At 39.4% G+C, this 24,439-nt stretch overlaps 2 protein-coding genes across 2 annotated transcripts; both read right to left on the bottom strand.

Moving 5' to 3' along the window:
* Window positions 1-2,804: 2,804 nt before the first annotated feature.
* LOC130736088 (uncharacterized) lies at window positions 2,805-3,715 on the bottom strand. Its single transcript, XM_057587939.1, has 2 exons — window positions 3,527-3,715; window positions 2,805-3,439 (listed from the first exon to the last, which is right to left on the bottom strand). Exons 1-2 carry the CDS (start codon window positions 3,713-3,715, stop codon window positions 2,900-2,902), a joined length of 729 nt encoding a protein of 242 aa, XP_057443922.1. The 3' UTR covers window positions 2,805-2,899.
* Window positions 3,716-3,725: 10 nt separating this feature from the next.
* On the bottom strand, window positions 3,726-4,699 carry LOC130736086 (uncharacterized). The gene is made up of 2 exons (XM_057587938.1): window positions 4,482-4,699; window positions 3,726-4,353 (listed from the first exon to the last, which is right to left on the bottom strand). The coding sequence occupies exons 1-2, from the start codon at window positions 4,688-4,690 to the stop codon at window positions 3,726-3,728; spliced, it is 837 nt and encodes a 278-aa protein (XP_057443921.1). The 5' UTR covers window positions 4,691-4,699.
* Window positions 4,700-24,439: the final 19,740 nt, after the last annotated feature.

Raw genomic sequence — 24,439 nt, 5'->3', positions numbered from 1 at the left:
TCATCAAGGTTTTAGCAAGGTAAGGGCCGGTCCTAGGAGGGGTAGGTTACCTAGGAATTCTTGCTAAGATTTGCCTTATATTATGTTGTGATTTAGAAGGTTTTCCATGAGGTTTTGGACATGATATGCTTGCTGGAAATCTTTCATACGATGCTAGGTCTGGTTATGCTCTAAATGCTATGTTTGATGTAGGTCATGATGCCCTAGTCTATCTTAATGCTCTCTTATAATCATATGAAATTATGTCAAGAAATTGGTAGTTTGCCATGAGATTTGTGTAATATGATCCTAGTTGCTAAATCTGAATTTTAGGTGATGAGTTATGTGATTTATGATTGCTGGAAAATGGCCTAGGAATTCATATATGAGAAAAATAAAATTGTTAGAGAATTCTGTGTTGTTGTTGTTTCGGCCGTGGCCCTCTTGGGGAAATTTCTGGCTGAATTTCTTGCTTTTGTTATCATGTTCTATTACATGCTGTGGTGCTGAAATTTTTATTGAGAAATTGTAATATATGCAAATAACATGTTTGAATCTAGTTGGAATGAAATGACATGTCTTGAATATTTAATTTACTGGTATTGCTATTTAATTAATAGTTCAAAGGGTCGCTCACCTAGCTGTAATCCCATTTGCCCTCTGTGATTGTTGTGCTGTTAATATTGTTGTGTGAAGAGAATAATCAGACTCTAGGATTGACTTTAGAGCCTTAATATAAAGAGAATGAGACTTAAATCGCTTGCAAGTAAAATGTGATTAATCGGACATAGGTCTAGTGAAGACTATGGGCCATGAAAACGATGGTGCCGTTAGAGACAAACGGTAGCTTGCACGCGAGGAAGATTTTGTGGATCAATGTGGATCCATGTGATTTGGTTGACTGCGGTCACCGTGAGACTTGAGATTGTGGATCATTGCGAATCCATGTGATTATACATCTGCGGATGTATGTGATTGGCCAAGGAGTTTTGGTGGGTTGTGTGATGTGAGGATGCGCTAGTCTAACTGACAAACTGTCATAAAACTTAAATTCCATAACGAATGATTATTGTGCTTTATGATATGGATTGTGATTATTTTGTTTGCGACCGGACCCTTGCGCTACTTGTTTATTTGTTATTTGTGGGGGGGGGGGTAGATGGCCGTGAAGATAACGGCGACGACCCATTCCTGGAAGCTGATACTCCGTGACGAGCCACTACCGGATGACGACTACACTCCTGATGAAGAGGAAGAAGAGAGACATCCATTTTCTATTTGGGTTGAGAGTACCGAGTTCAGGAAGCATTGAACAATTATTTTTCTTACATTTGGATAAATAAAGTTGATGTAATTTACTTTGGTTTTAGATGTATAATCATACTTATTTTATTTAATTCGAAAGTTTTGGGATGATGTTTACTTCCGCAAGATTTGTAAAGGTTAATCTTTCAAGAGTTTTGCAATTAATGAACTTTTGTCATTAATTAAAGATGGCTTAATTGCAGTTTTCCTCCCTCATGTTTCACCGTTGTGCGAAGTTCCTCCCCCATGTTTAAAAGGAGCAGATTCGCTCCCTCATGTTTCAAAATGTGCAGATTCGATCCTTCCGTTAGTTTGCCGTCTGAAAGCTAACGGCAGATGCTGACCTGGCTTTCATTAATTGACGTGTCTCTGTCACATGTCCACCAGGATGCCACTAAGCTGCCACTAAGCTCATTTATGCTTGAGAAAAAAAAATCACGTGACAAACACGTGACTTCCCTAAATTACATCACCATCTTCTTCTTCCTCTTAACATCTGCCCTAGATTCAGAAGGGAGCAGGAGCACGACGGCAAGGAGAGACAAGAGGAAGACGAACGAAGGCCATAAGAGAGAAGAGGAAGACGAAGGCTAGCAGAGGAACACGAAGGCTAGCAGAGGAACACGAAGGCCAGAAGTGAGAAGAGGAACACGAAGGGCATTCGAAAATCCATAAGAGATTGAAGGAGAACGAAGAAGCATGACAAGAGTTAACGATGGGAGCCAATCTTCGACAAGCACTTACAGTGATGCCACTGTTCGTAGAACTCTCTACTGTGACTGTGGGGTGTTGTCTCCGTTAAGGACTTCATGGACAGAGGAAAATTTGGGTCGAAGGTTCTATGGGTGTGGACAATACCAGGTACTTTCTGAAACAAACTTTCAATTAAAATGTAATTTTCTTACATCAAAAAACTAATATTTGTTCTGGGCAAAATTGCAGGGTAGGGGTAAGGAGGTGTGGGTTCTTCAAATGGCATGATCCTCCTGTAAATACACGCCAGAACTTGATGATTTCTGGATTGCTGAGTCAGATTGAAGTCTTGAAGAAGAAGGAGATGTTTTTAATTAGGTGTTTAGGGTTGTGTGTTATTGTGATTGTACTGTTGATCATTGTTATTGGTATCATGGTTATCAAAGCATGATTTTTTAGGTAGTATTTGTGGGGGTATGTAGTTTGAGGTTTGGTATGTTATTGTCATCATGTCTGGCAGCCTGGTTTTTTTTTAACTTGAATATGAATGCAATGAAAATTACTCAGTTCTATCCTATTTTCTTTGATTCCTATGTTACATATTGAATGAATTCCTATTAATTTGTAAACATCATATGCAAATAGCCTAACTGACCATCATCATCCATAAACAACATTCAGAATAACTGAATACTAAACATCATCCATAACAGAACATCATCCATAACAGAAAATAGCATAGTCAAGTTACACACAACTTGAAAGCAAGTGACATAGTCAAGTTACACACAACTTGAAAGCATTAACATACTCGAGTAACACAAAATAACAGTAATAAGGTTCTGCCCAGAACAAGATAACATAACACTTTGGCAGCAGCCTAACAAAAAAATCTTATTATGCATTGTTGCTTTGCTTAACATCATCCTAAAACAACAAGCTTCTGCTTCTTCCCAGGCCTTCCAGTTCCCTGAGAACCACTTGCTACCCCTGGAGCATGAGTTGTTATTGAGCTGGCTGTCTGTGAGCACTGTGTCAGTATATATGGTGCTTGAACTGGCTGCTGAGGTTGAATTGGTTGATGATTTTGAACTGGTTGTGCAGCTTGGGAGGCTTCACCTTGAGGTTGTCTCCTTCTACTTGCCCTTGGAGGTCTCCTTCTAGTTGGAGCAGCTTCATGTGCATTGGTATCAACAGCAACGCCATTTCCTTCACTAGCAGCTCCAATCCCACTTGCTCTTGTAGTTCTCTTTGTAGTAGTCACCCCTGGTTGTTGTGCACCAGTTTCAACAGCAGCATCATTCCCTTGTTGATTAGCTCCACTCCCACTTGCTCTTCTAGTTCTCCTTCTAGTAGTCAACAATTGTTCTTGTTCACCAGTTTCAACAGCACCATCATTTCTTGCTTGAGCAGATCCACTCCCACTTGCCCTTTGTTCAGGATGAAGCATCTGGGAATTATCCTGAAAGGGAAACAACCTCAACCTAATCAGTAATGCATATGACAGAATATAATCAATTGTACTAAACAAAATTAATCATTATCTCACCTTGTTCCCTCCCACTGGTATAGCCCTGTCAGCAGCTTGCTTACCAGTACAAGTCCTTTTGTTATGCCCTGGTTCACCACACCTCCTACACTGAATTGTGGTCTGGTACCTCCTCAGCATATTGGGGTCTCTGGGCTCATCATTTGTTTTCCTCCTCTGCTTTTTGGGCCTCCCAGGTGCCCTTCTCATGAAAGGTGGATCAAGTGGAGCCCCCCTGTTCACTCACAACCTCAGACACAGTCCTCTGTTCACTCACACCCCCATGCACCACAACCTCCTCTCTCACACCCTCAGGCAGCACTCTCTTTTCACTCACACCCTCGTGCACCACACTCTCTTCACTCACAACTTCAGACACCGCCCTTACCTCACTCACCCCCCTTGCAAGACTGTCAATCTCAGCCTCTGCCTCCCTTGCTACACTCACAAAAGCAGACTCTGTTTCAGAGTCAATGTCCTCCACAAATATCTGTGTCCCTTTCTGCAATTCACCAGTTTGTACTCCAGTTTCTTCCAAGTGCTCAACATAAAACTCAACTTCAGAGAAACCCTTGACATCACTCAGAAATTGATGAACATCTCCATCATCCCTAAGTGGTCTGCGGCCATCAAACAACCCTAAAGTAGGAGCCCTATACCACAAACACTTATATGAAGCATACCCTAAATGTGCTGTCACTATCTTGTCTACTTCTATTGAATTTATTTGATCTGGATCCCAACCTGGCAATATTTCAGACTCCCCTTCAACATACGCACATGTAGGCTCAAACACAAAATGACCTTTATGCCAAATAATCAATGTCAATTTACTCACAACAGTAGGCCTGCAACCAACACAGTTAAGATTTCAACAACCCCCATTAAATTCCATTCAATTTACAATGAATGTACACTACCTAAAAGTAAACATTGAACAAAAAATAAGAGGAAAAAAGGGCAGAAATGTTGGTACCTAAATCGGAAATGGTTTGGAATATCGTCGGCTCCAAACAACTGCCACCCTTCGAGGACGGGCTCCTTTCCTTCTCCCTCGACAGGTTCTTGAACGACAGGCTCTTTTCCCTTCCCCTCACGTGTGCTTTGTTCACCGACAGGCTCCTTTCCCTTGTCGTTGCCTCGTCGTTGTCGCCCTCTACCTCCACGCCTGGGACCACCAGCCATTGAAGGGAATCTCAATGAAGAACCGTGCGATTGAGCAGTTTGGGAAGAGATCAATGGACTTTAGAGATTGAGGGGAAAAATGGAGGAGGGAAATCGCACAAAGAGGGTTTCTAATTTTGGTGAAGGCTTATGAAGTCTGATTTGGGGATTTAGGTTTAGCATATTTTCATTTATATTTATTTTTCGTGTTTTTCTTTTAAAAAATAGGGGTGGTATGCAAGGGGGGGTGTGAAAAGGAAGCCAGGTCAGCATCTGCCGTTAGCTTTCAGACGGCAAACTAACGAAAGGATCGAATCTGCACATTTTGAAACATGAGGGAGCGAATCTGCTCCTTTTAAACATGGGGGAGGAACTTCGCACAACGGTGAAACATGAGGGAGGAAAACTGCAATTAAGCCATTAAAGATTAATAATTGAATCGACGAAAATTCTTTACGAAAACACACGTGATTAGTTACTGTGTGACACTCGAGAAATTGGGGCGTTACAGAGACCATAACCTACTTCGCTTGACTCCTTTATTCTGTGTATGAACTCTTTTTCATCAGCCAACAACTCCAAAGCATAGCATGCATCACAAAATATTTCAAATAGTTGTCCATAAATTGTGTTCACATCATCAAAACTCGTGCATCTTTTTTGGATAGTGACCAAAAGTCTCGTGTAAAAAATTTCTCCACAACTAGGAGGGATATGAGTCAACCTTCCAATTGAGGCTCCACATCCTTGCCTCATGGTTATAAATGAACATTTTATTGTATATCTATTAATAATATTTTTCAAAAGTTTATATTATTATTTTTTAATTTAAAAGTAAAAAAAATTGTATCTCTATAGTCCTAACCATTGGTTAGAAGAGCATGCTAATCCTGAGAAGTTTTCGCACTCGAGTGAATAAACTCTTAAAGACAATGTCAATGCGACATGTCTCACACTATTGTGATTATGATTGTAATCTTGATTTCATATTAATGAAATTTTATTGAGTTCCTACTGCAATATTTACAACACATTTGAGGATATTCTGCATAGGTTAGATCTCGACCAGCTTCAAATTTTTTGTTTGCTTCAAACTATGCTACGAATATTGTATTGAGATCCTCATTCTGTCCAACAACTGTGTCAATTCTTTCGTAATCTCTGACTGTGATAGACTGCTCATTTGACAAATGAAATGATAGCATATAAACTGCACTTTGGCAAGCACCACCATCTGCATGGAAGTAAGCACCACCACCAGAATTCTGAAACAATCCTAGACAAAAAGAAACAGTCAAAAAAAGAGGATTAAAGCATATGGCAAGCGAACACTGGAGCCAGATGAAGGAAAGGGATGGGGGAATGAACATAGGAGGTTGCTATTTCAAAAAAACGCACAACCAAATTTTCGGCGGAAAATAGGGTTGGAATTTTAAATTGCACTTTGAGCGGCTCTAACACGAATCAGAGTTAATTACGGGTGATTAAGAGATAGAATTTAAAATTTAAAAAGTTGTTTTGAATGGCAGAAAGTAAGTAAATTTAACAATTCAAATAAATGAAACAAAATTAGGGAATCAACAGAAAGGAATAAGAGATTGAGTATCCTTTTCAATTCAAAACTAATCAATTCAAATTACACATCCTAACTTAGGGAAACATCAAAAGGAATCGTGACATGGCATATTCCATTAACATTGCACCAGCAAAAAGAATTTCCAGTGATTTAACCCAAAGAGAAAAAAACCCAGAATCCAAAATAAGCATAGAGTTACAAAAACAAATTAATACAGGTAGAAAGAATCAAGTTGCGAATAGAGGGTTCATGGCCATTAGCAAGAGCATCTCGGGAAGGAAAAGAGGAATCTGTGTAATTTCAATCTATGTAATTTCATTTATCACCAGTCATCGAATCTATGTAATTTCAATTCCCAAAAATAGTAATTGTAACAATAAAAGGTTGAGAGAACAGAAAAAATCGATGAAATAGAAAAAATGAAGAAGGAAATGAACCTGGTCGCTAGAATCAGGAACAGATTTGAAGCTGCTGAGGAGCTGGTCGTCGATGACGAAGGAATGCTTCCGAGAGAATTGAATCTGCTGTTAGAAATCCTCATTGGATGCGTTCAAATCAAATTGAAAACGGGTGAGAGAAAATGTGAGAGGGAGAAGTGAAATTAAAGAGGGTGAAAGGAAGAAGAATGAAAGAGGGGGAAGGAGAAAGGAATGACAGGGACGACGTCGGTGAGGGAAAACTGGAAGAGATGAACTGAGGTTTGAAACGGCAGAGAAGGAAAAGAGATGAGAGAGGGGAAAAAAACATCTTTCGATATTCATAAGTTCTATTAAAGAGAGATGAGTGCAGGATAAAGATAAAGGTGTAGGATAAGAGGAATGAAGGACTGAATGCCATGTAGGATTTTCTTAGAAATTAACCAATCAGGAGATGCCATAAATGCGATGACTGGGCTGAGATCTTTTCCTGAATGTATATACTATGGATGCTGACTTATACAACTAATTTAAAATAGTCCTTGTGAAACAATTTTTGTAGTTTTTTTTCCTCAACAAAGAAAAAAGTTATTTAAAATAGTTTTTATCACGTCATAAAATTTTATTTTACCCGGTCACTAGCCCCATGTGGTAGTCCTAGTCAGATATTGGTGTACATGTGTAATTTTTACATAAGTTTCAGTCCTTCAAAATTTTCTTTGATCAAATTGAGTTATTCTTCATTTTCTCCTTTTCCTCTTCCTCCTCCCATCTATTACTCATTTTTCCACCATTTTGTCCGGAAAACCACCGACTCAAAGCTCTTTGGTGCCACGGGTTTCATGTCTTGTTGGGGTGTCAAAAAACGTTCTTAAACTTTTATTTTCTTCCCTGTTGGTCGCGGGTACCTGTAGGGGTTTTGGGTTCACTTTTTTCTTTTAGAGCTCGTTTTGATTAAGATGTATTTTGTTGTTCTAGGTTGTTCAAGTTTATGCACTACTATCTCGAAGGTAAGAGTTGCTCGGTCCTAGACCGTCTCGAGTCTTTCTTGCTCTATAATTTATTTGCATATGTTTGAGGTGAATGTGATATTGGATTGTTGTTTTATCGTGATTGTGGAATATTTGCTTACTTATTGCTTTCTAAAATTTTCATGGTAATTGTCCAATTGATTCTTTTATGATGAGGTTTATGGCATGATTATCTTTTTTTTTATGCTTGCTTAAATTTTAGTGCAAATTGCCTATTTTGTTGTAACTTTAAATTGGATACTAAATTTGGAATTGTTGAGGAAAGACTAAAAAGTCTCTTGAGGTTGTTGTCCATGGTATAAATCATTGCAAGAGTTGAATTTGAAGTGGCAATGTGATGGTTATTTGTCTCATGTGATTGTCTCACCTTGCAAATGTGTTTTGACTTACAAGTGGCGTTGTGACAGTGTTTGTCCCGTGTGATTGTCTCATCTTGCGAGACATTTTGGTCGATCCATTTTAGTAATTTTCATGTAGCTTCCAATCTACGTTACTAACCTTATCTCGTTGTTATTATCTTATAATTTGGATATGATGCTTCACATGAGTATTATGTTTCACTTCAATTCCATCTTATTTCTTAATGAGTTAACCAATTATGCATGTTAGTTGATGTTTGGGTGCTTAACATTGTAGGCGACAATGTTGAACCATTGTGTGACGTTTGATCTCTTCAAGCATGATGACTCTACAGCGTGGACGTTTGATGTGGATGCGCACAAATATGTTTATAGTGGACCGTTTGAGTTAGTATCTAGGAGTCGAGATGGTCAAGTTCTTCATGACTTCCACGTTGGAGAAGTTAGCTTTACTCAACCAAGACCTAATATCGTGTGTGACGAGGGTTTGTGTATTGAAGTGGTAGATTTGTCAAGGTCATCCTCGGAGGAAGAATGTCAAGAAGAAGTTCCTATGGAGCTTGTTGTAAGATCAAGTTTTGATCGAGTAGTACAACTCTATGTTTTGATGATTACAAGTTAACTTTTTAGTATGAACAATTATGGTACTCTAACGTGTTTTTTTGAGTGTGCTCTTACAGGCTCTGACCTTAATCCAATCTCACACAAATCAGAAGCACTGTGCTTAAAGAGTGACCCAAGCAACGCTTTCGCAATCTCTATGTTCAGTCTGAACAGTAGAAAAGCTTCAGAAGATCTGAAGTATATCAAGCTCTGATATGGACTTAGTCACTTGAAGTTCTGTAGATTCAGACGTTCTGACAACCCAGACACTCTGAAGGTTCAGATGTTCTGATGGTGTAGAAGACTCTGAAGATCCAGAAGCTGAAAAGTGGAGACTCTGAAGTCCAGAAGCAAAATGGCTCTAAAGACCAAGTACTTCGCTCTGAGTTCAGAATCAGAAGATACAATGGTCAGAGGATCCATGCTTCCCTCTGACTCTGATCAACAAGCTTCACAAGTTCCAACATGAAGCATTCCTCTGATCAGAAGTCTACTAGGTTAAAGGTCAAGTCACTATCCAAAGTACAAAAGCAAATGTACTATCCTGACAACCTACCTAACATTCTCAGCCACAGCAGAAGCTGGAAATTCCAGACCTGCCCTCCAGCGGTAGCATTCCCATGCAGCGTTCAAACCCTAATCCTTGGAGTATAAATAGAGGCGGAAGATTGAAAGATGCGGTTGGAAGAATCTCACACGCGCAAGCTATATTCAAACTTTCTAAGCATTCTTTCATCTTGAATTCATTGTGTTTACTACAAGCTTTTCAGAAGCATATTCTTTGTAAACAATCTTTCTTAAACAGTTGTTTAGTTTACCTTTAGGAGATCAAGGTTGATCGGATCCTAGAGAAGACTAAGAGAGTGAATCTTAGTGTGAGCTAAGTCAGTGTATTGTTAGTCACTTGTAGGTTTCAAGTGCAGTTGTAACATTTACCTGATTAGTGGATTGCCTTCATTCTAAGAAGGAAGAAATCACCTTAACGGGTGGACTGGATTAGCTTGAGTGATTCATCAAGTGAACCAGGATAAAATCCTTGTGTGCTTTTCTATTCCCTTATCTTAAGCACCTTATTTGTTCTCGAAAGATTTGTCAAAATCTTAAGGTGGAAGTTTTATTCTGAAAACGTTATTCAAACCCCCCCTTTCTACCGTTTTTCATACCTTCACTTGTGCCTATCAAAGTTGAGACAAAGACAATCGAGCAACAATTCGAGGTGAAGGTTGATGTCATTCGTGAGGAGACTTTCGAATTTGTTATCGATATCTTATCCAACCTTACCTGTATCGTTTGCTTTTTACTTTGGGCCTTATCTCGTTTACGTTTTCGGATTTATTTTTGGTTTATCTCGTTTTTGGATAAACGCCTAAGTGCTTCGGATATTATTTTTGAATTTTGGATATTAGTTATAAACTGGTATTATATTTATGGTTATGTTTATGATAGAGTTTTTGAATTTGGATTTCAAACTTGTTTTTATCAAGCAAAGCGACGAATGTACTGCTTAATCTTGAGTGAGGAATTCTTGAGACAGTTTTGGATAGAAAAGTATTGGTATTTATGTTGTCCATGTGAAACACCTCACTTTCCTAGGAACATCTCGGATGCACATACACTTGTGAAAACAAGTGGTTTTCAAACTTAGTTTTTTGAAATTCGAAAGTGGCCGTAGATTTTGGATGGTTACTAATGTGATCTGTGATTGAGAAATTGGGGCGTTACATGCATCTTTTCTCGTGAATGTTCGTTATAGCATCGCTATAAGAGGATGGGCAAACGCTCGCTAAATGCTTGGGAGGGGACTTCGCACACGAGGAGTGCGGCATTCCAAATCGTGGATGAGGATCCATCATCGTGGGAGATTGACCACCTCAAACATGCGTGACGTACACTAGACACATTGTTGAGGATCAGACGAATGAGAGAGGCGGTCACTTCGATCGACAGGTCTACCAGCGTACACTTAGCTTCACAATGCCACTCGGAGCTTTTGCGAGTAGCCCAAGCGAGGCTTCGACCTCAGCACCACCTCCTGTAAAGGAGCATACACCACCTCCACCGATGACATTGAAAGAGGAGCCTTGGAGGTCACCATCACCCTACTACACTCCTTCCTCTCTTGTGCATTATCGCCCTAGAAGATTCATTACACCATCATGGTTGTAACACCCCACTTTTCGTTATTAGGTTATTTATTATTTTATCTTAATTATTATTATGCTATATGGTATTTTGATAATTTATGCGATTTAATTAGATGATTATGTGATTATGTGATTTAATTAGATGATAAGGTCATTAAGTGATTTTATTAGATAATTAATTTATTATGTGATATAGATAAATAAGGGTTTTAGGTTTTAAGTGAGTAGTTGGGAGTGAGACCCATTGTAAGACTATTTAAGGGTTATGAGATAATTAAAAAGAGAGAAATCAGAAAATTAGGATTAGAGAAGCAGCAGAACAGAGAAACACGTGAAAGGTGAAGGAGAGGAGAAAAGGTGGAGAAAACCTAGAATTTGATCTTCAAGAAGAAAATGGTCAAGGAGGCTTTGTACCGGTGTCATAGAAGGTAAGGGTTTGAATTTACCTTGTATAATTGTAGAATAACAGAGGTTGAGTTTAACATGAAGGAACCCCCATCTTCTTTCAGAACTGAGAGACTGTGTTGAGTGTTAACATGTGGTGAGCAAAATTGATTTTGAGCGAAATTGAGGTTCTGGGGAAAATTGGGTTCTGTTCTGTTCTGCCCGCAGATACCGTAACAGACTGTGTTGTAGAGAGCATAACTCTCTCTACAGAATTCCAAATTGAGTGAAACCAATTTTGTATGAAAGCTAACTCATAGGTTATGTTGGGTAATATGTTCATAACTTTTCGATTGCTGGTTCAATAACAGAATCATTTGCAAGTTCATTCTGTTTCTGCCCGCAGACACCCTAGCAGCCTGTGTTGTGGAGAGCATAACTCTCTCTAAAGAATTCCGAATTGAGTGAAACTAATTTTGTATGAAATCTAACTCATAAGGTTATATTGGTTAATATTTTCATAATTTTTGGATTGCTGGTTCATTACCAGAATTATCTGCAAGTTCACTTTGTTTCTGCTCGCAGACACCCTAACAGCCTGTGTTGTAGAGATCATAACTCTCTCTACAGAATTCCAAATTGGGTGAAACCAATTTTATATGAAAACTAACGTATAAGGCTATCTTTGGTAAAATTTTCATAATTTTTGGAGTGCTCGTTTAGTACCAGAATTATCTGCAAGTTTGCTATGTTTCTGCTTATTTCTGGGATTGATTGTGAAACTGGTTCTAGTAATTGATATGAGACATTTGATGATTTTGTGTTGCTATTTTGTCAGTGGAATAGGGAATGATTTGATAATTATATTGAAGTGTTATTTTGTGCTATTTTGGTGTGATTTCCGTTATGGAATTTGGTGAGAAAATATGTTATATATTTGGGGCTGGAGTGGTCTCAAATTGCATGTTTTAGTTTATGAGTTTTTGCACGAAATACACTTCATTAAGTCAAGAGGCAACGTGTCGGTTTTCATCGGGAAACTGAGGTTTGTCCCAGAACTGGCGTGGTTCTAGAAGTCTGGAGTGGACTTCATTGGTGGTTAACTGTCTGGAGTGGAAGCGGTGATACCGCTAAGGTTAACAATTGGTACCATATGCATACATTAGAGTCTCACACACTAAGTTTCACGTTTTCAGTGGTTTTATGTGTTTGGTGAATTGTTGGTGAATTGTTTTGCTGTTGTGGTAAAGTCGAATCATTATTCTTCTTAAAACTTATAATTTTCCGAAACAACAATAAGAATTATGAAACTGTCTTGAGAGCAAATATTATAACCACTCAGATTTTAAAAGAAAAGGTGAAGAGTTTATAGAGTAGAATCTGAATTGTTTACTTGCTCTTTGTTATGCTATATTTTATACAATGTAAGTTCTTACCCTTCTGTTGGAATGATGTTCTATGCGACACCTCTCAGGTACTGGAGATAGAGATGTGGCTCATGAGGAGTAGCTTCAGAGAGTCTTAGTTTATGTTATTATTATTATTATTATAATAAAATAAGTGTCTTGCTTTGTAATGTAACACTGGATATATATTTTACGTTACTTTTACATTTCTGTTGAGAGGATTTTATAACCTCTCCTTATGGAAGTTGTTGAATGATTTTCTAAATTATGGCGATGTCATACTGTTGATGGCCGAAATGCTTATGAAATTCAGTTCTGAGTATGATGAATTTTATTGGAATATCATGGAGGATAAACCTATTTAAATAAGTGATCTTATGCATCTTAGGATTATCAGGCTGGATTAGAAATTTTATTGACATAAATAATTCTTTCTTTGAAAAGCATATGAACTTATAAATTTTCAAACACAATCAGTGTTAATTTTAATGAGTTTTCGTGAAGAAGTGTAATACTCCTTTGATATGTTTTTAAACTCTGATAAACATTTTTAAATAAAACAATGGGAAAAATGGGGCGTTACAATGGTGACCACGTTGATGGTGAACTTGGATGTAGAGGTTGTTCTGATTGTATAATCGGACGATGAGGCTGGAGCTCGGACGAGTGTAGGGACGGGAGCAGCTTGCTGAGGAGTCAAAGAATGAGTCACAGCCTAAGGAGCTGCTCGAGGACTTGCTGCTAAAGTTGTAGCGAGGGCGAGGAGTGTAGAGTTGTTGGGTCTTCGTGTGAGCTACTTGTATGTATTTTGAGGGACAAGGTAGAGCCTACTATATTTTCTATGGTCCATCCCTGCGTGGGGACTACATGAGTATATTGGAAACATACTTACGATATATTATCTTTCTGCTTTAGCGACTTGTAGTAGATGATTATTTTGTAAGCATAAAATGAAATTTATATATGATTATAGAGCACCAAGTAAAATGAGATAGATTGTGTACTTGTTAATCCCAAGCAGAATAAGAATTGAATGATTTCAACCAAGTGACTGGAAGTGACTAGGGTTTCCTCTATATCCACACCCGCTTTCACAGTCATCAATGGGGCAAGTTGTGGAGCCATATTAGACCAGTGATTACAGATGGGACCTAGCCACAATATATTTAACCCTTGTCCCTTTCCATCATGGGCCTATGAGTTCAGCCTACACCGTAATCCTCACTAATCAATATAAATATCAAAGCCCAAAAAAATGGATCACTTAAATGATTAAATTGACTTACATACGCACCCTTATCTGGATCCTGAATAAGCCAATTTTGGTTAAAAACAAAACTACAATTGATTCAAGCCCACAATAATTAATAAATAATTCTTACATTCTCCCACTTGGGCAAAATCAATTGCATAATTTTTTATTTTTAAAAACATTTTGAAAACGACTCTCGGGCTAATGAATAATTTTATTATGTGGCCACATTCTGAAAACATATGATCAGAAGTGCGATATCTGAAGCTTTTTCCAACTAAAGTCAAGTAATATTGAATCATGGAAATCATCATAACATTTATTCATATTGGACCTTCTATGGTAAAAAACATCACTAACTCTGTCGACTAGTCATTAGTGAGGACTATAGCAAGAAAATAGCATGTTAATGTGTTCCAACAACCAAACTGTTATTTACTTTGTTAGTCCTAACAGTTTCTCTCAAATTCCTTAAAGCCAAATAAATAGTATGGTTCTTGAAACCATCATGCCTCAGCTGAAAAGTGACATCGACCACCGGCACTGAGGTCCCATTGATGCTGAGCTAAAATACCAATTTCTCTCAAATACATTAAAGCTAAAGAAATTGAATGGTTCTTAAAACCAATATGCCTCAGCTCCAATCTAGTGTCGCCTGTAACACCCCGATTTCGGTGGCGTCACTTTAGTAACCAAAAGAAATACTTAAGCGGAAAAACGTGAATTATTTTTTTTTTTTTGATAATATGATTAAAGACAGAAACACTAAACATCTCAACGAAAGATAAAAGAAACTAATATACATCTACATATATATACATGCCCAGCTAATACCAACCACGTCGCGAGTAACCTCCAGCGACGGGTGACAGAAAGAAAGTAACGCCCGAAGGCAATATGTACAAACCAAGGTAAAACCTGTGTCCGCAACACCCTACCTCAAAACTGAGAACAAATTGGCCCAGCGGCCTAAGAAAAGACCTCCTAAGTCCAACCAGCTCTCTGTGATCTCCATAAGAAAACCACACAAAAAGCTACCGGCAGGAAACTACCCTGTCCTAAAACTGAAAGCATGACGGTCAGAGCATCGACACCACTCCTACACTAATCCCAACTCGAGGAGCCCACACTAGCACTCGATCCTACATGCTAGCGCGGTCGTCGTCCGAATCTACATCCAGGACGACTAAGTCGACATACACAACACTACCCTCTCTATCCACCCGGATGCGCTCCTGCACTGGTCTCTCGGGCTCGGGGCCCGGACCAGGATCCTCGATGACAGCAGCAGTAGACGGACTGGACTCCGTCGAAGTCCCACCCACTGGCACATCCTCAGAGGGGTCCTCATCATCCGAAGATGATGGTGGTGGTGGTGGTCCTCCCAAGCTGGGTCCACAATGCACGCCGGGCGGCAAGTTGAAGCTCACTATGTGTCTCCTCATGACCCCCTCCGTCAAGCGTCCGAATCGGTCAACACGGTCCTCCATGATCCGACCGGTGTAGGTCGCACGGTGGCCTACGGGGTCGACCACCCATGCACCTGGGTCGTCCTGGTCAAGCATCTCGAACCTGGTCCCCCCCGAGGGGCTGACCATCGTAAACCAATCCGCCATACTTATCTGACAATGGCGTAGTCCGCCCAAACACACACAGAAGACGCGAGGGTCAACTCCAAAGAATTATATAAATATTAAAGCCAGATATATAAATGGGATAATAATTATTATTAGCCTCTCAGGCTTATAAGTTTAGGGATAACATCCTAGGGTTGCAGGTATCATAATAAATATAAAAGATCATAACAACAATCATGCCTCAAATAGGATAACAAGTACCAATCACACTCAGCACTAAGTCAGAATGTATGTTGCATGCAATGCAATGCTGGTTAACAAGATGCATTCCGGAAGAAAGGATGGACATCAACTAGACGGCCCTAACACCAGCCACGGTGGGTACCTTCCTGCTCGCGTGTCTCTTAAACCACACAAAAGTAGTCAGATCAGCAGTGAACCCGTAGGTCTGCCATTCAGTCTGCTACTAAGGACCATCGTAGTGTCCTAAATATGGAAATCCGGGTCGTATGACCATTTTGGAATCCACCGAGGTCCGGTATCACGCCGTGTATTAACCTCAAAATGAGTGCATGAATGCAAGTGATTAGCCAAACAACGTCTCCGACCTCACTCGACACGTCGCCACGTGTTCTAAATAACTTAATGTCTCTAAAAGAATACCCTAAGGTAAATGTCGATTCTGCGACAAAATGAATAAATCAAAAGAAGAAGAATGTACTTTGGAACTCATGGTTCCCGGCTAAACTTTAGATAGCCAATCAATAAACTGCTCATCGAGCGAAAAGGTACCGAAGTACTTGGAAACTCATAGTTTCCGGCTAAACTTTAGATAGCCAAACAATAAACTGCTCATCGAGCGAAAGAGTACGATTGTACTTGGAAACTTTAGGCTAAACTTTAGATAGCCAAACAATAACCTGCTCATCGAGCAAAAGAGTATCAACGTACTCAGAAACTTGTAAGTTCCTCAAAACTTGGACTCAACGACACTTCTCATATTTCCAAAACCAATATTCAGGCTCTAAGCTCTTATCTAAGGTTGTTATCATTGTTCAAGGGGTTTGGAGATTGATTAATGTCTTATGAATTTTCCTTGAGAAAATAGATTTCGTTTAGTCTTATGATACTTCCTAAGAGTTTCAGAGATCCCATAATCCCAAATAATTCCCCGAGAAGGTCTCGATCCATTAAAACATAACAAGGTCCGAACTTCGTTCGTCCTTTCAAAACTCTCTCAAAACCTCATAAAAATTCGGCATGACTTGCCCGCAATCCTCACTCCTCAGAATCACAGTTATAGGTGGAATAGCATAAATCAGCTCAATCAATAACCATAAACAGCATATTCCAACACATCCTAGATTAACCATTTAGCACATAACATGTGAATCATTTAGCACACAATATCATGACATCAAGTACTCAACAAGATCGGCCGAAGCCTCAGAAAACAATTCAGGCATTTAGCAAGTAAGTGCATAACACATAAATCAAGTCGAATTCGTCGACACCTAAAACATTATCTAGTAATTCAGAGAGTAGCCCTCACCGGTGGGTCTTCCAGCTTCTTCCTCGCAAGTTCCTTCACGCTCCTATCCTTGATTTCCAGGAAACTCCTCAAAAGAACCTTAAGCAAAAATCACAGAAATCAACACAATGAATCAGAAACTCAGCAAACAATAAATCCTAGGGTCACACGGTACACTACAACTCCGTCGTACGACAATCTAACGCGTTAAGACAAGTTTTCGAAAAGTCGAATTTTCCTCCCCCCCTTGGTATAGCTCTCGGCCACTTTCCTTAATTGGGAGGGTCGATTTTTCTTCGATCAAACTTGGTTCCTAGGTTAACATAAGCCGTAGTTAAGACGGTTCTAAGCTCGGAAAAATTTTCGGATCGAAAACTGATATAAGGGTAGTTTGGTCATTATTTTCAGCTCAGAATTTCAAAACTGGATTTTTGAAAAACAAATTGGATGGGGACGTCAACAACGACGTTTATGACGATTAATCCTACTAGCACTAAGCCAAGTCGATAGATTTCAGCTTAAAGGTTGCGACTTTGCCTAAAAATTGGTATTTGGTGCAAAAATTGATCCCGGCGGCATTTCGTCGACATCTGACAAAATCTAATCCGCAGAACACGCTCAGGAGCATGCAGGGAATAAGTTTAGACACTGAAATCAGCTTATTTGAACAGTTTTACAAAAAGCTCAAAACTTTGAGCACAGAAAGACATAGAAGAAGTCGACAGAAACGACGATCAGAAGAGAGATATAGTTTACCTACCTCAAGGTCTTCGATTAGCAACGATCGGTGAAGCAAACGGGCAAAAATTCGCGACAAACACTTCCTCCTCTTCTCCTCTAGCTGGCCGCGGGTTTGGGGAAAGAAAATGGGTAAGTTTTTGCAAAAAATCTAATTTTCAAGCTATTTATAGGTTTTGGAAAATGCGTAAAAATGATTTTTTCGCGATTCCGATTTTTCCTGCGCGTTCCTCTGCGAATTCTAAGATAGGTTATGGCGACAGAATTCCAGAACTCAAAACAGGATTCTTGGAATTAAACCAAACGATCCAAAGTCGGCATGAGTCGGTGTAAGTCAGTTTATCCCGAAAAACTACTTTTTGCAGTGATCGTCGGAAGAGAAAACTTCCTTCTGAAGAAAGATTAGGAATAACGAGAGAAATAGGAGAACGCGGGTGGAATCTTCATTTGAAGCTCCGAATAGAAAAAGTCTGTAAGATCAAGATTTGGTCATGTGGTACAACTCTATGTTTTGATGATAACAAGTATTTATTTGTGGATGAACAACTATGATACTCTAATGTTTGTCTTGAGTGTTTTGACAAACAGGTTCTGATTCTGACACCAGAAGATATATTCGTCAGAAGTTCTGAAGATCTGAAGATCAGAGGATCAGAGGATCTTCTGATCCTCAGATCTGAAGATCAGAGGATCTGAGGATCAGAGGATCAGAAGATCAGAAGATCAGAAGATTAGAAGATCAGAAGATCAGAAGATCTGAGGATCAGAAGCTCTGAAGGACCAGAGGCTCTGAAGGTCCAGAAGCTCTGAAGGTTCAGAAGCAGAAGTAACGAAGGTCAGAGGATCCAAGCTTCCCTCTGACTCTGATCACCAAGCTTCACAAGTTCCAACACGAAGCATTCCTCTGATCAGAAGTCAATGGTTAAAGGCAAATGTCTCTATCAAGAAGTACAAGAGAAGTGTACTATTCTGAAAAGCCTACCTACCAAGGTTCAGCCACAGCAGGTTCTGGAAGTTCCAGAAATGCCCTCCAACGGTCATATTCTCTCAACAGAAATATCCTTTGCACCTTGGACTATAAAAGGCTGAAGAAAAGAAGAAAGCCAAAAAAAAAAAATCAAGAGCTGCAATACAAGAAAAGATTCAAGCCTCTACTTTCTTCATCTGTTCTTATTTAGTTTACACTCAGCTTATTTAGAAGCAAACCTTTGTAAACACCAACCTCAAACAGTTGTTTGATTTTCCTTAAGGGACCGGGTAGGTCAGTATCCTTAAGAAGACTAAGAGAGTGAATCTTAGTGGTGATTCCTTTAGGAGATCAAGGTTGATCGGATCCTAGAGAAGACTAAGAGAGTGAATCTTAGTGTGAGCTAAGTCAGTGTATTGTTAGTCACTTGTAGGTTTCAAGTGCAGTTGTAACAATTATCTGATTAGTGGATTGCCTTCATTCTAAGAAGGAAGAAATCACCTTAACGGGTGGACTGGATTAGCTTGAGGGATTTATCAAGTGAACCAGGATAAAATACTTGTGTGCTTCTCTCTTCTCTCTATCTTTATCCGCTGCACCATCTATCGTAGAGAAACCGAAAAGATTTACTTTAAATCTTAAGGGGAAAGTTTTTATATTGAAAACGCTATTCAACCCCCCCTTCTAGTCGTTTTTCACACCTTCAATTGGTATCAGAGCGCAAGTTCTGATTACCACACTTAACAGTGTTCAGTAGATCCGGGCCAGTGTGAAAAACTCATGGATTCCACCACTACTACAAGCAAATATCAATACAGTGCAAGACCACCTATCTTTGATGGTCAGAGATTTGATTTCTGGAAAGACAGAATCAAAAGCTTCTTTCTTGGCTTTGATCCTGATCTTTGGGATTTTTGTTGTTGATGGCTACACCCCTCCTGTTGATGTACATGGTGTAAAGATCCCAAGGAAGAAGATGAGTGAAGATCAAAAGAAGGAATTCAGAGATCATCACCGATCAAGAGCTATTCTGCAAAGTGCCATTTCATATGAAGAATATGAGAAAATCACTGATCGTGATTCCGCTAAGTGTATCCTTGATTCCTTAAAGATGACACATGAAGGAAACAAGAAAGTGAAAGAATCAAAGGCACTGTCTTTGATCCAGAAATATGAATCCTTCCAAATGGAACCTGACGAATCCATTGAGGATATGTTTTCCAGATTCCAGTTGATTATTGCTGGAATAAGACCCCTCAGCAATAGCTACACCACTGTGGATCATGTCATGAGGATCCTTAGAGGTCTTCCTGAAAGCTGGATGCCTTTGATAACTTCCTTGGAGCTAACTAGAGATGTTGAGCAGATGAGTTTGGAAGAACTCATAAGCATACTGAAGTGTCATGAACTAAAGCGTGCTGAACATCAGGATCAGAAGAAGAAGTCTATAGCCATGAAATCCAAATCTGAAAAGGCTAAGGCTCTCCAAGCAGAAGGAGAAGAATCTGAAGAAGCCTCTGAAGATTCTGATGAAGATGAGCTGACTCTGATATCCAGAAAGCTCAACTGCATCTGGAAGCACAGGCAGAGCAAATACAAAGGTTCATCAAAGGACGAAAAGTCAAAGAAGCATTTCAAGACCAAGAAGAGTCTGATGGTGACTTTTGATGAATCAGAGTCAGAGGATGTTGACTCTGATGATGAAGTTCAAGGACTCATGGCTATTGTCAAAGACAAAGGAGCAGAGTCAAAGGAAGCTGTTGACTCTGACTCAGAATCAGAAGGAGATCCTAACTCAGACGATGAAAATGAGGTATTCGCTTCTTTCTCAACCTCTGAACTGAAACATGCCTTGTCTGATATCATGGATAAGTATAACTCTTTATTGTCTAAGCATAAAAAGTTGAAAAAGGACTTATCTGCTGTCTCCAAGACTCCTTCTGAACATGAGAAAATTATTTCTGATTTGAAAAATGAAAATCATGCTTTGGTAAATTCTAACTCTGTGCTTAAGAACCAGATTGCTAAGTTAGAAGAAATTGTTGCCTGTGATGCCTCTGATTGTAGAAATGAATCTAAGTATGAAAAGTCTTTTCAAAGATTCCTAGCTAAAAGCGTGGATAGAAGCCTAATGGCTTCAATGATCTATGGCGTAAGCAGAAATGGAATGCATGGCATTGGCTATTCTAAACCAATTAGAAATGAGCCCTCTGTGTCTAAAGCAAAATCTTTATATGAATGCTTTGTTCCCTCTGGTACCATATTGCCTGATCCTGTACCTGCTAAAGTTGCTAAACATTCTCTTAAGAAAGGAACTTTCTCAATGTCAAAATATCATGCTCAAATTCCTTTATATTATCCTGTTGAAAGACCCAAAGTTGTCAGAACTTCTGGGCTAACTAACAAGAAAGGACCCAGAAAGTGGGTACCTAGGGATAAGATTTTATATGTTGCAGATATCTTCAATAGGTCCATCGAAACTCCAACCATGGAACCTGGACAGTGGATGCAGGCAACACATGACGGGAGAAAGGCATATGTCCCAAGATCCAAAACTTGAACCTGAAGGTGAAGTTGATCTTGGAGGCATCAGTAGAGTAAGATTTGGTCAAGTCAAAGCTAGCTGAAAAAGCTTGCAGAGATGAGCATGACCGTTTCAGAAAGAAACAAAGACTCAGAACTTGTCGAACCAGAAGCAACAACATCAGAAGATGCTACTACAACTTCTGACTTGCGTCATCAGAAGAAGAGTAGGTTCCTAGCTTCTCATTCTGAAGTATCTGAAGATGAAATTTTGTCCAGAACGGAGATGTCACCAGAACCACACTTCGGCTCTCATAAGAAGATATACTAATCAGCAGCCAAGTATCCCTTGGTATTCCTTCTGAGGGGGAGTATTTCGTCTTATGCTCTTACTATTTTTTTTTTCCACCTTCATTCTTTTTGCTTATGACAAAAAGGGGGAGAACTTATAGTATCTTGACAACTCCTATATTATTTAGCTCAGAATCTAGATATTACTAACGTTGATATTAAGTACTAGATTCAGGGGGAGCTTAGCTCAGAATCAAGCACGAGTCTTGGATTCAGAAGGAGCAAAATAAACCATACACATCAGGATAAGTTTTAACTCTGATACCTTATACTCTGAGTGTATTCAGTTTATTTGTTTAGAGTTGTTCATCAAAATACATGGTTTTGTCATCATCAAAAAGGGGGAGATTGTAAGATCAAGATTTGGTCATGTGGTACAACTCTATGTTTTGATGATAACAAGTATTTATTTGTGGATGAACAACTATGATACTCTAATGTTTGTCTTGAGTGTTTTGACAAACAGGTTCTGATTCTGACACCAGAAGATATATTCGTCAGAAGTTCTGAAGATCTGAAGATCAGAGGATCTGAGGATCAGAGGATCTGAAGATCAGAAGATCTGAAGATCAGAGGATCTGAGGATCAGAGGATCAGAAGATCAGAAGATCAGAAGATTAGAAGATCAGAAGATCAGAAGATCTGAGGATCAGAAGCTCTGAAGGACCAGAGGCTCTGAAGGTCCAGAAGCTCTGAAGGTTCAGAAGCAGAAGTAACGAAGGTCAGAGGATCCAAGCTTCCCTCTGACTCTGATCACCAAGCTTCACAAGTTCCAACACGAAGCATTCCTCTGATCAGAAGTCAATGGTTAAAGGCAAATGTCTCTATCAAGAAGTACAAGAGCAGTGTACTATTCTGAAAAGCCTACCTACCAAGGTTCAGCCACAGCAGGTTCTGGAAGTTCCAGAAATGCCCTCCAACGGTCATATTCTCTCAACAGAAATATCCTTTGCACCTTGGACTATAAAAGGCTGAAGAAAAGAAGAAAGCCAAAAAAAAAAAATCAAGAGCTGCAATACAAGAAAAGATTCAAGCCTCTACTTTCTTCATCTGTTCTTATTTAGTTTACACTCAGCTTATTTAGAAGCAAACCTTTGTAAACACCAACCTCAAACAGTTGTTTGATTTTCCTTAAGGGACCGGGTAGGTCAGTATCCTTAAGAAGACTAAGAGAGTGAATCTTAGTGGTGATTCCTTTAGGAGATCAAGGTTGATCGGATCCTAGAGAAGACTAAGAGAGTGAATCTTAGTGTGAGCTAAGTCAGTGTATTGTTAGTCACTTGTAGGTTTCAAGTGCAGTTGTAACAATTATCTGATTAGTGGATTGCCTTCATTCTAAGAAGGAAGAAATCACCTTAACGGGTGGACTGGATTAGCTTGAGGGATTTATCAAGTGAACCAGGATAAAATACTTGTGTGCTTCTCTCTTCTCTCTATCTTTATCCGCTGCACCATCTATCGTAGAGAAACCGAAAAGATTTACTTTAAATCTTAAGGGGAAAGTTTTTATATTGAAAACGCTATTCAACCCCCCCTTCTAGTCGTTTTTCACACCTTCAAAGTCTTCATCGTCTGTCGATATTAGGTTTCTCGAACTATCAGGGATTCCGTTTCGGCAAACTTCCGAGAATTGGAATTTGACGTTCGTACTTTCCAGGTTTTCGCGTCGAACCACTTGTTTATGGACGAAAAAGAGAAATTCTAACATTTCTCTGAAGATTTTTGGAATTAGTTTCCATCGTGTCCTAAAGTGTAAATTAACTATTCACTAATACCTTTGACCTAGGATTAGACGTATGTTAGTCGTGCTATAACTCTTATCGGTTTTTCGATAAAATTCTTGGACTTTTCCTGAACCTCTTTTCTTCACAAATTTATTTTAATCAAATAAACTCTTTTATTTTATTCACTTATCCAAAGCTTAAAACTTGGGCCTTACATTACTACCCTCCAAAAAGAAAGTTTCGACCTCGAAACTTAAAGTTCAGTAAAAAGTTCTGGATACTGTTCCTTGATCTTTTCCTTCAGCTCCCACGTCGCATCACCGGTGTCCTTGTTCCAAATAACCTTCACTAACTCGATCTCTTTTCCCCTCAACTACTTTATCCTTGTGTCATCAATGCTGATTGGCGGTGTCTCGAAAGACAAGTTATCCTTCAACTCAATGTCATCCAGCTCGATAACATGTGTCAGATCAGCAATATACTTCCTCAGTTGTGATACATGGAATACATCGTGAATGTCAGCTCGATAACATGTGTCAGATCAGCAATATACTTCCTCAGTTGTGACACATGGAATACATCGTGAATGTTTGATAGGAAAGGCGGTAGTGCGATCTGATAAGCTACCGGTCCTACCCGACGAGTAATCTGATAAGGTCCAATGAACTTTGGCGTAAGCTTTCTTGACTTGATTGCTCGACCAACTCCTGTAGTCTGGGTAACCCGCAGGAACACATGGTCTCCTTCTTCGAATTCCAGGGTTCTACGCCTTTGATCTGCATAACTCTTCTGTCTACTCTGAGAAGTCTTCATCTTCTCCCTGATCTGTTTGATCTTCTCAGTCGTCTGTTAGAGAAGTTCTGGTCCTACTAACAAATTCTCTCCATCTTGATACCAACATAAGGGTGTTCTACACTTGCGGCCATACAAAGCCTCATACGGTGCCATACCTATGGTCGTATGATAATTGTTGTTATATGTGAACTCAATCAGCGGCAATAGGGTATCCCAACTGCCCTTGTTGTCTAACACGCAAGCTCGTAGCAAATCCTCCAATGATTGGATAGTTCTCTCAGTTTGTCCATCAGTTTGTGGATGATAAGCAGAACTTAATCTCAGCCTCGTTCCCAAAGCATTATGAAGAGCTCCCCACAAATGTGAAGTAAACTTCGGGTCTCTATCGGAAAC

The sequence above is a fragment of the Lotus japonicus genome, chromosome 2, assembly GCF_012489685.1.
Source record: "Lotus japonicus ecotype B-129 chromosome 2, LjGifu_v1.2".
Classification (NCBI taxonomy): Eukaryota; Viridiplantae; Streptophyta; class Magnoliopsida; order Fabales; family Fabaceae; genus Lotus; species Lotus japonicus.
The sequence above is the reverse complement of the archived record's forward strand: the minus strand, read 5'-3'. Positions and strand labels throughout refer to the sequence as shown.

What these genes read in the sequence shown, in the direction of transcription:
- LOC130736086 (XM_057587938.1), bottom strand. Translation starts at nt 4,690, where the DNA reads ATGGCTGGTGGTCCCAGGCGTGGAGGTAGAGGGCGACAACGACGAGGC. An exon ending in CCAAACCATTTCCGATTTAG is followed by an intron (nt 4,354 to 4,481) that starts GTACCAACATTT and finishes TGTTGGTTGCAG; the next exon opens with GCCTACTGTTGTGAGTAAAT.
- LOC130736088 (XM_057587939.1), bottom strand. Translation starts at nt 3,715, where the DNA reads ATGAGAAGGGCACCTGGGAGGCCCAAAAAGCAGAGGAGGAAAACAAAT. An exon ending in TACCAGTGGGAGGGAACAAG is followed by an intron (nt 3,440 to 3,526) that starts GTGAGATAATGA and finishes TTTCCCTTTCAG; the next exon opens with GATAATTCCCAGATGCTTCA.